Source organism: Branchiostoma belcheri, unplaced genomic scaffold (genome assembly GCF_001625305.1).
Source record: "Branchiostoma belcheri isolate BF01 breed outbred unplaced genomic scaffold, Haploidv18h27 scaffold47, whole genome shotgun sequence".
Classification (NCBI taxonomy): Eukaryota; Metazoa; Chordata; class Leptocardii; order Amphioxiformes; family Branchiostomatidae; genus Branchiostoma; species Branchiostoma belcheri.
Genome location: NW_017804098.1, coordinates 786919 through 799452, shown reverse-complemented (window position 1 = coordinate 799452; position 12534 = coordinate 786919). Strand labels below are relative to the sequence as shown.

Here is a 12534-nt window from a genome sequence, read left to right as displayed (position 1 = left end):
ACAAAGGAACAGAGATGGAGTTACATGACTTAGTAACATCTATAATTGTAGGAATATGAATGGTTTATTTGACATTTTGTCCAGACGTATCACACTTGCAGTTCTAAGACTGAATTTTGGTGATAGTATTAGGTTGTTCAAACACCTTCTTTTAATTTACAGTATGTAACTTATCGTTAAAAGATATAATAACACTAAAGCACCGACAAAATATACAAAATATGATTAAAAACTGGTACAATATATTTTAAGTTAATAGCTACACATTCGTACATTGTAATAAACTCGAATATGAAATTACTAAACTTTACGACAGATAACTTATTACATTTAATCGGGTTTGTATACGTGAACAAGGGGAAAGTTGAAAAGAATTGGCATTAGGTATCATGCTCATTCAGAAGGGATGTCATATATGGGATAGGGCTTTTTTATATCTATCTGTATGTGCTTTTACAGAGTCAAGTAGGTGTGATGATCTAGTAGTTTTGGCGCCGATCTCACTGCGATATGGGGGTAGCCAGTCTCTGAAAGTCTCCGACTTCAGCAGGCGTGTAGCGAACTTGTAGCACAGCTGGCGGCGGCGGCTTACCAGGGTGGGCAGTTCGAGTAGTTTGCATGCTTCACTATAAGAAGTGTGAGCGGGCCCAGTATTGTATAAAAGAATATGTATATCTTTTGATTTTGAGAATCAAATAAATACATGTAGTTGGTCTACACATCTGTGTGTGAGTTTTTAATCCCTTACAGAGGTACCGACAGCCTGAAAAAACTGCCTGATCTCCTGCTTTCTCCTGTATTCTCCTAGATCCTGCTTTCTCCTAATTTCTCCTGTGTTCTCCTGGTTTCTCCTGTGTTCTCCTGGTTTCTCCTGTGTTCTCCTGGTTTCTCCTGTGTTCTCCTGGTTTCTCCTGTGTTCTCCTGGTTTCTCCTGCTTTCTCCTGTATTCTCCTGGTTTCTCCTCTGTTCTCCTGCTTTCTCCTGTGTTCTACAGCTTTCTCTTGTGTTCTCCTGCTTTCTCCTGTGTTCTCCTGCTTTCTCCTGGGTTCTCCTGGTTTCTCCTGTGTTCTCCTGCTTTCTCCTGCTTTCTCCTGTGTTCTCCTGCTTTCTCCTGGGTTCTCCTGGTTTCTCCCGTGTTCTCCTGTGTTCCCCTGCTTTCTCCTGTATTCCCCAGCTTTCTCCTGTATTCTTTCGCTTTCTCCTATATTTGCTAGCTTTTTCTTGCTTTCTCCTTCTTTCTTTTATATTCTCCCGATTTCTACTGCTTTTTACTAGTTTCTCCTAGTTTCTTCCGCATTATTATATATCTGCATGATATTTGCATGCATTGCTGTTTAAGGAGTCTAATTTACATACTCGGGACAAGATAAATGGTCCCTTTACCCATGAGGGGATCAGCTGATCAGAAAAACAAACGTGTTCCGCGCTGTGACCTGTTGGACGACATGGGGGAGGAAAAAGTGAGAGTTTTGTACGATTTCGAGGGTGTCGCGGAAAACGGCGAGCTAACCATCTACACAGATGAGATAATAACGATACTAAGGAAGGATGTCGGGGAGGGCTGGTGGGAGGGTCAGAATGACCGGGGAGAAGCTGGCTACTTCCCGTCGGCCTATGTGGAGGAGACCGCGGGGAGTGGCGAGGCGGTGACGGAAACGCCCCCAGCAGCCGACAGGTATGGCTACCACTGCGTATCACGGAACTGCTAAGGCTGTCTATCGTTTCTTTACAACCTATAATTTTGATTACTGTCGGAAATGAAAGGGAACACGCTTAGGATTGATATAGAATAAATCAATGTATCGGGCGAAAAGTACTGAAACGGTGGCGCAACAGCCAGACTTTGTACCCAGAACTGTTTACACACAGCAAATAACAGGTGGGACTGAGGAACTTGCTTAGTAAACGTTTTTGCTGGTACAGAAAGGTTTGGGGCCTAGTTTTGAAGACGTCTTGATACTGTAGTAACCATTCTCCCAGACGGGATGTCCCGATCCCGCGTCAGTATTGAGTAGATCATGATAGATAATTCTAAAAAATCGTTAAAAGGTGTTGGACTAAAACCCAGTTAAAGTAACACTGAAAAACATGGTGTGTGTGTGTGTATGTATTATCATAATTTCCCTAGTAGCCTTGGAATCAATATCGCCTGTGTCTCTTAGAACTGTAGAGAATCAAGCTTGTGTCCTTAGGCTTCCGCTGGAAAAGGATGTGACATCTGGAGGAAGTCGTGGCGCCAAGGACTCCACTGAATGGTTATTAGATTATTAGGGGTTGAAATATGAGCAAGACTGGTAAATCTTATGGTTTCTCAGTGAATACATTACAGCTGAGGAGTGACCCTTCTTTTATTGTTTGATAGTTCTTACTACAATGGGTCCCAGGATACCTCAGCCAACACCTATACACAGGAGAGCGCCTCAGCTGCTGACCAGTGGAATGATCCCTCCAGCCAGTACCAGAACACTGCAGCCACTGACCCCTGGGACCAGGGTGTCGCCAACACAGCCTACTCCTCCAGCTATGGGCAGGACTCGTGGGGGGACACCACACCTGGTAAGTCCTTGAGGCAGTAGAGCTTCCTGGGATGAAACTTATAATTCTTATGTCACTGGTTTAATGCAGGCGCTAGGCCTCTATGAACAAGAGCCCTTTTGCAGATGCAACCATTCCTTGGGCTACTGAAATGTTTGATTCCATTTTCTGTGTTCTTCAGCCCAGACAGGTGGTCAGGAGGAGGGGTGGGATGATGACTGGGATGATGATGGTGCGAGCACCGGCAGCAGCACAGCGACCACACCCACATCTCCAACCACCAAAACCATGGGCAGTGATGCTGGCAAGTCAGGTGGCACCATGAGAAAAAGCCTGAATAGGTTCTCCATGTTTGTGAAGTCTGGTGGAGAAGCCTTCATTTTGGGCACCACAAAAAGTGCAGGCTCTACAAAGAACAGAGTCGTTGTCACAGAAATACAAGAGGGGTGGTCATGGGGTCCAAACCCTGCACCATACAAGGTCAGTGTGGCCGATCCAACAAAGGAAAGTAAGCTGAAAGGGCTGAAGAGTTTCATTACCTACCAGCTGACTCCAGACAACACCAACCAGACAGTCAGTAGAAGGTACAAGCACTTTGATTGGCTGTATGAAAGGCTGATCGAGAAGTTCACCACAATCGCTGTGCCTCCGCTCCCTGAGAAGCAAGTGACAGGCAGGTACGAGGCAGACTTTGTGGAAGGGCGCCGGCAGCAGCTCCAGCTGTGGGTGGATCGCATGTCACGCCATCCTGTTGTCGCCCAGTCAGAGGTCTTCCAGTTCTTCCTCCAATCTTCTGACAAAACCTGGAAGGATGGGAAGAGAAGAGCAGAGAAAGATCCACTGGTTGGAGGAGCTTTCTTCCACACCGTAGAGGCACCTCAGGCACGTCTACCAGCAGCCAGGATAGAGACCAACATGGAGAACTTCAACAGGTTCCAGAAGAGCATGGATGACAGTGCGAAGAATCTACTTGCTGTAGCTGCAGAGAGTACCAAGAAACACATGGGAGGCTTCAAGAGGGAGTACCAAAGAGTCGGAGAGGCTTTCACAAAGCTTGGAACAACTTTTGATTTGGATAAGAAGCCATCATCAAAGCCCCTTACCAATGCCCTATGGAAAACTGGTGCAGCTTACTTTCAGATTGGCAAAATGTTTGAGGAGCAGCCACAGCATGACCTGAATGTCCTCATGCTGAAGGTAGATGAGTACAAGGGCATCCTGTCCACCTTCCCTGACATCCTCCAGTCCATGAAAGGAACAATGACGAAGGTACGGGAGTGCCAGCGGATGGTGGATGAAGGAAAGATGTCCGCTGAAGAACTGGAGGAAGTTGGGGCACGATCTGATGTCATCACCTACACCACTCTCGCTGAGATCCAACACTTCCATGAGATGAGGGTGGTCGACTTCAAGGCTATTGCCCAGCATTTCTTAACAGAACAGATTCAGTTCTACGACAAAATAAAGACCACCCTGGAAGAAAGCCTAAAGAACTATGATGCTGTCTGAAGTTGATCAGCAAATCATACATGCTTGTCCAGAAGAGAAGATGATAAGCAAAACAAATGAAATTATTAAGAACATTCATATTTTCTATTGTGGGCCTTTCTAATGCCAGATGCCATATACCATTCAATTAAATGTTTTATCTGATAGAAATCTGCATTATATGTAGACTTTCAATGTAACAGTTTTGCTTCACGATTCTGATTGTAAAGCATCTGATTATCTTCTATACATTTTTGTATTTCAGGGAATGAATCAGAAACTTTGTCATTGTTGTTTGATACACTTTCAAAGATGTAAACTTAGTTTTTGTGGTAACATACTCATCATCATTACCGGGTATTGCCACATTCTGATAATGTTATTACAATATTGATTTTTTTAAAATCTGGATCTTGTGGTTTCAATATTACATTTACAATGTACATATACTTTTTGTTCAATTCTTTTTGCAGGAGCTTGTCATGTTAATCATATCTGTTTAGAATTACAGTAAAAACAACAAATAACAACAACGTGTACAGTGAAGTTAAACATTCTTCTTAGACCTTATTTCTTCACATTATAAGAAGTGCAGTAATGATGTAAATAGTTCAAGATGTAAAGCTGGATTCCTTGCCAAATACTGAATGAAATTGTTTGAAATTCCATGTTAAGAATAGAATATCTAATAGATAGTTTTCAGTGTTGCGTATATGAAATGACCATGTATATAGAACTTACCTGCAAAGGTATAAAATCTACAATAATCTGGATAGTGCTATCTGATGCAACAGAACAAATGGTGCATTTATACAACCAGTGCAATGGCATTTTTACACCATGACACCTATCAAAGATAAAAATGATTAATTTATATATTTGATATGTTTCAATGCGACTTTAAACAAAAGAGAAATGCAAACAATACATTAAGTGTAATATTCATGGAATGAAACGGATGTAATTTGCAAGTGCATTAAACTGTGTTTGTGTTCAAAATCTACCTCTTAAGACCAGTGTATTGTGCATATGCATCTACATTTTTGTAATAATAGTAATACTTACAGAGCCTACTGTAGAAATTCAGTGATAAAGAAAAACATTTTTAAAATGTATCTTGTCATCTACAAAGCTGTACATTTGATACAAGTGACATTATGCCCAATTCATAGGAGTAAAGTTGAATATTACACCAAAATTAACATACAATACCTTACAAATTATACAAAACTCTAAAACACACAAACATTGTCCAGTATCATCAAGACTCAAGACATTTTTGTTTGACCAATTCTACAGGCTACCATGGCAAAGTCATGTATGATAGGATTCTACCTGCCATGGTCAGTGCCAATCCAAGTTTAACCACTTTTTCTACTGTAATGATGACACAATCCTTCCTTGTGTACATTGCCATTAGACTTCATTTGAACAAAAGACCAATTTGAAAACACCTACATTAGTTACAAAATTGTCTTTTATGTGCATGAAACTTCATGCAATAGCAGCAAGTGGCTCCTAACATATCACTCATCTTCATCAACCACAGAAAAGGCATCAGTTGTCATTGACATGGAAGTCGTCATCCGATTCTGGGCTGTACTCCCTGTGGAACAAAAGAAGGGGGGTTAAACCATGCTCACATGTTTGTGTAGGTCAACCTCACCTCAGCCTACAGATCTAGAACAATCAGCAGCAAGTAGTGGCTCCCATGCACAGGTCAATAGAATTAGCCTGCAAAATAGCATCTTCCTGCATTCATCCCTTCTAGAAAAGCAGAAGCAAGCATGCACAACTTCAATGCTTGTGTACTTTTCACTGACCGCAACTCTGCCAGAGGGGCATGCAATACCTCTTAAGTCTGAGAACAGCCATCAGGATTCATAATACACCAGTACTGCTGGCCTGAAGCCCTAGGTTCCTTGCTACCTTGTTTGTACATGTAGCTAGTAGCATGCAAGACTACACTGCTCATCTATTGAGAGGCAAGCATGCAGCCTTCCACCTTCACCCTTGAATACATAATGCTGTTTTTGCCTTCTTCATACCTTGCCTTGTGTTGGCTGGTGACTTGGCTGGTGAACCAAACAAGGAACTACAAGAAAATGGACACAACACAGCACACGGGGAACGTGAGTTAGTGCACAACAGTGTCAATACACACTTATGAGTATGCTAAACAAACAAGTGCAAAGTGCATGTAAAACACACTTGGAAAATTTCCTTGCTGTAATACAGTAAGACATTTATACCTGAAAAGTGCTGAACATCAGCTGTGTACAATAAGCAAAGCCTCTAGCAATTTGCACTGATGAGGGAGACCAAATCTCTCATCATTACCTGGGCTCACATATGCAAGGTTAGCAAACTGTGTGACACAGCAACTGTCTGTAATGGACAACAAAGCAAACCTTAATGTCATTCGTACTCATGACTCACTTTCTTCTGGAGTCTGCCTCATTCTCCTCATCCTGCTCTGCACCCAGCGGAGTGAGCGTCTGTGGGTTGTACTGGCTCATGGGCTCTCCTATGATCCCAACTCTGGGGAGAAATGTTAACATCAGACAGGATTGACACACTCAGCTCTGCCAAAAAGAATTAGCCAACCAGTTTCTTACACACACCTAGGCACTATGCCCTTCATAACCACAGTACTTGATGAATGTCCAGTGCATTTTAAATCACTAACTTTTTAACTTTCAATGAATCACATCCAAAAACTGATACTGGTAAATCTAATGAGGTAGTGAAATGAGGAATAGTTTTTTGTATCTTACTTTGTCTTGAGAGGACTGGGCAGGAAGATCTCAAACTCTTCCTCTGTCATATCCACTGACAGCTCCTGGAAAGGTTTGGGAGCAGCTGTACCATCTCTGTTTGTGAGGAAAAGAAACAGGATTTGAAGTCACTGTCTTAATTGTCAAATGTTAACTGGCCTCAGCATGGAGAGACGAATTCTCTGCATGTTAAGTGTTGATATTTCATTATACGCATTATACTTGTATTTCAGAGAAAACCATTGTTGTATTCTTACCCCTTGATTGCAGGCTTGTGCTGGAAAAGCCAGGGGGCTTCCTCTTTTGGATTGGGCAGGATAGACACTAGAGCTGGGGAACGTTGGCTGAAGCAAAACAATAAATGGTATCAACATATGGTAGATTGTTGCAGAACATTTGGACACTAACATGAATGTAAGTGGACATTTGTGAGTCAATAAAATTTTCCTAGTACAAATCATTTCTAGTTAATTGAAATTGACCATTTTCTTATTAAATCAGATACTGAGTTGCATCCTACTGTGCTATAGATAAAATGAAGATGATACATGGATTAACATGTGACAAGTACTTACTTGACAACTTCTTTTATGGGTGGCCTCTTACTGTAAGTGGAGGAAAAGGAATGGATCAACTTTGCTGTATCATACATACAGACAACTCTGAGAGAAAGAGGCAATTTACTGAAAGGTTTGATAGGAAGTCAATGCATTCAAAAGATCTTCAAAATTTCTGATTTCTTGTGCATGTATCTTACTTTTCATTCAATTAACCCTTCATAAATTCCAAAGATGACTTACACCCTTTCTTAGTTGTGTCTAATACCCCCTTCCAAAAAAGTACCCCCAGTTTCACTCCTTTCAATTTGTTTTTGCTTATGAAAGTGGAGATCCTACCCCATCCTCCTCCTGTGTTCTGCAGGACTGATCCTCTTCCTTTCCAAATTCCTCTTCCCTTTTTTATCATCCTTCATTTCCATTTCTTCCTCCTCATCTGAAAAACAATAATCAAATATTTTGTTGTCATGCATCATATACGAAAAAGTATTAAAAGGACAGATTCTATAGGGTACAAAGTTTACAGGAAAAGTGTCAAAAAGACTTCTACTGAGTTTCACTTACAAATCATACTGAACATAATCCATGTGCGGTACTTACCTTCTGGTGTAGATTTTGGTCTTAGAGATGGGTTGAACACGTCTGACCTAAGCATCCTGCAAATACAAAATCAAGAAAGAAGTTAAAAGCTAAAAAATGGAGATTATTCTGAATTGTGAAGGTACAGTAATATGTTAGACACTCAGATTAAAGACAACACATTTACGATTATGTTCCAGGGCTCTTGAAACTTTCATGGAAGAAAATAACACTTTAATTTCCTTTATCTACCATGAATTTCCACACAGCGAGGACTTGTCACATTGGATAGCTAATCCATCAAACTACAGAAAATAAGCTGTAAGATGGAAGTGAACTTAAGATTCCCAATACCTTACCTTCCTGTTTCTTTCTGAATGAGTTCAAAGTCTCTTCTTCTGAAAGTCACCCAGGTTACATATGTACAGACATTGTACAGTGCCTGTAACAAAATGAAATACATGATTCAGTAAATCACAGACAGGTATGAGCATTGTATGTTGAACATTCAACATTAGTTTCCATCACAATAAAAGATGACAAAAATGCAAAAATGCTTACCTCATACATACTCCTGTCTGTGTATGTAGAAGAAACACGCTTCCTGCAGGAGAAGAGACATGATGTCGTTTGACCACTCTAGCTTTTCAAAAGTTTAATTTTTGAAACCAATTAGAAAGTTTAATCCTGTCTGGTAATTATCTGGCAAAACATGGAAGAGTACAGTACAACAAACGTTTCACTTTGAAGTAACCCATTATTACCCATATGAGTTACAAGTTTTTAGAAGAGAACTTAGATAGTCGTACATGCCACAGCCCATGTGGTGTTGGCGAGGGATGCCCAGCCCCAGGATCAGGACACAGTAACTCTGCCCCAGCCTCTTCTGGGCCACAGCCATACGAGCACTGGCTTCTGCCATTGCCTTCTTCTCTGCAAGACTTGGCTCTCTGAAATTAACGTCAGTGCAGTGGTTGGTTAGATCATCATCAATATACCATCAGCATTGAAAAACTCACAAGAAAACAACTACAAAAAAGATCATTTAAGCTCAGTTGGTACATTTAAGAAATTGTCTTTCCCTTTGATTTGTGGAGACAAATACATGTCATATGTGATGAGAAATGTACTCTGTGCTTACGTTGTCATCGGTGTGGGTTTCTTCTCCTGAGCAAGTCGCTCAAAATAACAGCTGAAATAATTCAGCAATGAGATCAGGAAGGAGTCAAACTGTTCTGTCCTGTAGAAAAGGGAAATTATTAGCAGCTTAAAACATAATTTTGCTATAAAAAAAACAAAACAAAAAACAAAAAAAACAGTGACATTTGGATTAGAGTACAATATACTCATTAGAATTGCTCCTGTAGCCAATCTATCTCACTTGAGCACTCTCACTCACTCACTCACTCACTCACTCTCAGTCTCACTCACTCTCTCACTTACTCGCTCCCTTGCTCACTCACTCACTCACTCACTCACTCACTCACTCACTCACTCACTCACTCACTCACTCACTCACTCACTCACTCACTCACTCACTCACTCACTCACTCACTCATATAGTAACAGATATCATAGATGAACTTTAGTTATATTATAATCATTATGAACTTACTACTAGTATTTAATTCTTTATCATTACAGTCTGTTGCTCAGCATGACTAGACCTTGTGTCTGTAGGTGGTACCTACTGTGAGAAGACTGAGAAGTGCTCAGGTAGATCAGACACCGCCACTTCTTGAAGCAGGTCAAGTGCAACAGCTGGGCAAGGAAAAAATGATACAAGTCAAACACTATGCATTTAGCATGTACAATTCAATAAGTTTGACTATATAGCTACAAGCTACACGTACAAGGAGCGGCTCACAGTGGAAGAGAACTTCCTACCGAGACGAAAAGTCTACTCTACTCTAAATTAGTCTAATAGAAATGAAAACTGATGAAAATTTATCCTCTAACAGTGTGGAATTTAGTTTTACCATTTTGTCCCGATACTACTACTAGAGATCTGTGTGTATTTTTGTAACTTGTGAGTGAAATCTCAATGCATATGTTTCTTGCTTAAAGGAAAGACAAAACAGAAATCACAAAAAGACAGATCCAACCTTTGACATGATCTAGTGTGATGTTTATCCCATCTGTCCCTGTCTGCTTCATGCTGGGTTTGGGAGATCCTCTGTGGGGTCCGTATCCCTTCCCTGCTGTACCCTTCCCTACTCCTCCTGCACCCATCCTCCCCACTGCACCAAACATCGGTGTCTTGGCTCTGTAAGGGACAATACAGTGCTTGTTACTAGTTACACCTTGCGGCCACAGTACGTAGTTTTATGATGCAGTTAGTAACTTAGATGCTGGGAAGCTTTATAATTGCTACACAAACAAAATATTCAAAATGGTGCATGAGAAACACCTCTAGCGAAGCTAGCTTACCTATCATTTCTCTTGCCTGCATCATGGAAGTGGATACCTCCCTTTCCTTTCTTCTTCTTACCATCTTTGTGTTCTGCTACTTGATGTGATCTGGTAAGTTGAACAGTGTCAGAAGATTAAAAATTGTCTCAAGTGCATGAAATCTAACAACGCATACATTGGAGGCATTTTCAGGTTGACATCAGTACAGATTAAATTACAATCTTAGTCTACATTCATTGTGACCTGTGACTTTGGCAGCAAGCTCTATGACTGGCTTTCATGATGTACATGTAGATAACGTTATAAAACTTATATGCACATATGCAACAAAATCTCCTTACCCTGCAAATTCCAGTGAGTTTGTGTCCTCCTTCCAAATCCACCGTCCCGTGGTCGGCATTGGAAGCTGAGTGAGGCACATAAGCAACACATTTCAAATTTCTATGGTCTTCTATCCTTCAGATGACAAGGGAACAGCTGTGCAGAACGCAGCAGACCTTGTTTTGCTTCTTGAAGCCTGGTAGCCGTGGCGACTCTTGATTCGGGCTTACATTGCATTACCCTCAGACAAGGGTAATGCAATGTAAGCCCGAATCAAGAGTCGCCACGGCTAGAAGCCTGGCTGGTTTATCTACTGGCTTGCATACTAAAACTACTGTGAGAGAACTAAAACAGAACATTTGTTACACTAACCTCCTCATCTATTGTTTCAACCTTTGCCATTGTGTTCCTGCTGGTCCAAACGGCCACTACTTTGCGTTACAATTGCCTAACAAAGGCAAAATTTACTATTCCAGTGGTTGTTCCAAAAAACTTTCCGCCATCTTGTTTACGTAGGTGACAGGTCACGTTACGTTAGTAACGGGGTCGCTCTTTGTCCCAGGTGCCATATTTAAAAGAATGAACGCCCTGGACATCTAGATGGATACTTCGAAAACCTGCTTATCTGCGTCACGATATGTTAACACAAATGTGTCCCTGATATATATTTCATTTACCACTCAATTTCTCACGTTGAATACGGGGTAACTTTCAGAGTAAATCCAGGGAACGAGACGTATAAAGAATGACATGCGCACACGTGTTAATGATATTAGTTGTGACGTCATGGTAAGGCGGGAATTTAAAAGGATAAAGTGTTGCCAGTCGCGTTGCGTTTAGGTGCACACCCCAATTTCTTTCCTTTCGACGCTCACGTCTAGAAACCGCATCTTCCAAGGAATAATTCTGAAGCAAAATGCTAGTACACATGTAACTATATATGGGGTGGAAGGATAACCCTTCTGTTACAAGACCAGCTTTGTTTTGGTTCTTCAATCTTTGTAAAAATGTAAATTCACAGGGAATACCCATCATTTTCATGTCAAAAATGATGCACAAAATTGGGAATTTTCGCATACATAGCTATAGCTTGAATACAGTATATAACGTTATATATGTATGTTATTTATGTATGTTTATATATATATATATATATATATAAGCGGCTGTCTTCTGAGGCTACCGAAAGATCTGCTTGGACTCTAGTTGGAGATTAGGGCAAGAGTCGTAGACCGAGAGTAAGGTGTGAGGGGAAAGGCATTTCTTTCCCCGCCCACCCTTCTTTGTAAGGCTCGGGAAGGGCCTTTGCGCCGCTCCCGGGACAGGGACCCTATCTCTCCATCACCTGTCTGGGGTATGGTGGTGTGAATTTTCCAATATGCAGCTCAGGTAGTAGTTAGTTTACAACACAACGACCAAAAATATCATTGCAAAAATACTGTTTCGACATCCGCAGGAACGTCCACACAATAGTAAGGCAAATGCGCACAAAAAACAATCAGTAACTGTTATAGCAGGAAATTAGGTCATAGTGGCAGGCACCTGTACGTAACGTGTGTGTTAATGGTAACAGTTCAGAAGAGCTCCTGAACGACCAAAATGTCATTTTGCTTGGCCAGGCTGTACAATAGTAACTGTTTAATTTGGTCACTGGTCGGCCGAAGCCAAATATGTGAAAGAACAAAAAATAAATAAATAAATAAATGTATACCATGTGTCAAACCTTCCTGCCACAGATTTCACAATGAATGCAATTTTGTTTGCATCCATGTATTCAAAACCAAATCCGTTTGGCCTAATTAATACTTTTGATGGGACCAATCCTGATTACTAGTAATTTGTAGCTGAAGTACCGCAATCCTTCA

The 12534-nt window shown here is 41.0% G+C and overlaps 2 protein-coding genes across 4 annotated transcripts; one reads left to right on the top strand and one right to left on the bottom strand.

The window, feature by feature from the left end:
• The first annotated feature begins 1396 nt into the window (after positions 1-1396).
• Positions 1397-4236, top strand: LOC109479156 (sorting nexin-33-like). The gene is made up of 3 exons (XM_019781041.1): positions 1397-1675; positions 2363-2556; positions 2717-4236. Exons 1-3 carry the CDS (start codon positions 1446-1448, stop codon positions 4042-4044), a joined length of 1752 nt encoding a protein of 583 aa, XP_019636600.1. The 5' UTR covers positions 1397-1445; the 3' UTR covers positions 4045-4236.
• A 334-nt stretch (positions 4237-4570) lies between these two features.
• On the bottom strand, positions 4571-11416 carry LOC109479165 (protein phosphatase 1 regulatory subunit 36-like). Of its 3 annotated transcripts, none has more exons than XM_019781050.1 (17): positions 10967-11416; positions 10690-10865; positions 10367-10456; positions 10042-10202; positions 9628-9697; positions 9078-9176; positions 8746-8886; positions 8498-8540; positions 8296-8378; positions 7958-8013; positions 7697-7793; positions 7376-7405; positions 7058-7144; positions 6801-6896; positions 6463-6564; positions 6072-6118; positions 4571-5629 (listed from the first exon to the last, which is right to left on the bottom strand). In XM_019781050.1, the coding sequence occupies exons 2-17, from the start codon at positions 10767-10769 to the stop codon at positions 5550-5552; spliced, it is 1362 nt and encodes a 453-aa protein (XP_019636609.1). In that variant the 5' UTR covers positions 10770-10865; positions 10967-11416; the 3' UTR covers positions 4571-5549. The 3 variants fall into 3 exon arrangements, with proteins under 3 accessions (XP_019636609.1, XP_019636608.1, XP_019636610.1); XM_019781049.1 differs by having other exon boundaries at positions 10690-10754; positions 11042-11414; XM_019781051.1 differs by lacking the exon at positions 6072-6118 and having other exon boundaries at positions 10690-10754; positions 11042-11414.
• Positions 11417-12534: the final 1118 nt, after the last annotated feature.

Coding starts and splice junctions, on each gene's coding strand:
- LOC109479165 (XM_019781049.1), bottom strand. CDS start 11,071: ATGGCAAAGGTTGAAACAATAGATGAGGAG. Junction 10,203..10,366: donor GCAGGCAAGAGAAATGATAG/GTAAGCTAGCTT, acceptor TGTCCCTTACAG/AGCCAAGACACCGATGTTTG. Junction 7,406..7,696: donor GAACACAGGAGGAGGATGGG/GTAGGATCTCCA, acceptor CTCCACTTACAG/TAAGAGGCCACCCATAAAAG.
- LOC109479156 (XM_019781041.1), top strand. CDS start 1,446: ATGGGGGAGGAAAAAGTGAGAGTTTTGTACGATTTCGAGGGTGTCGCG. Junction 1,676..2,362: donor ACGCCCCCAGCAGCCGACAG/GTATGGCTACCA, acceptor ATTGTTTGATAG/TTCTTACTACAATGGGTCCC. Junction 2,557..2,716: donor GTGGGGGGACACCACACCTG/GTAAGTCCTTGA, acceptor TGTGTTCTTCAG/CCCAGACAGGTGGTCAGGAG.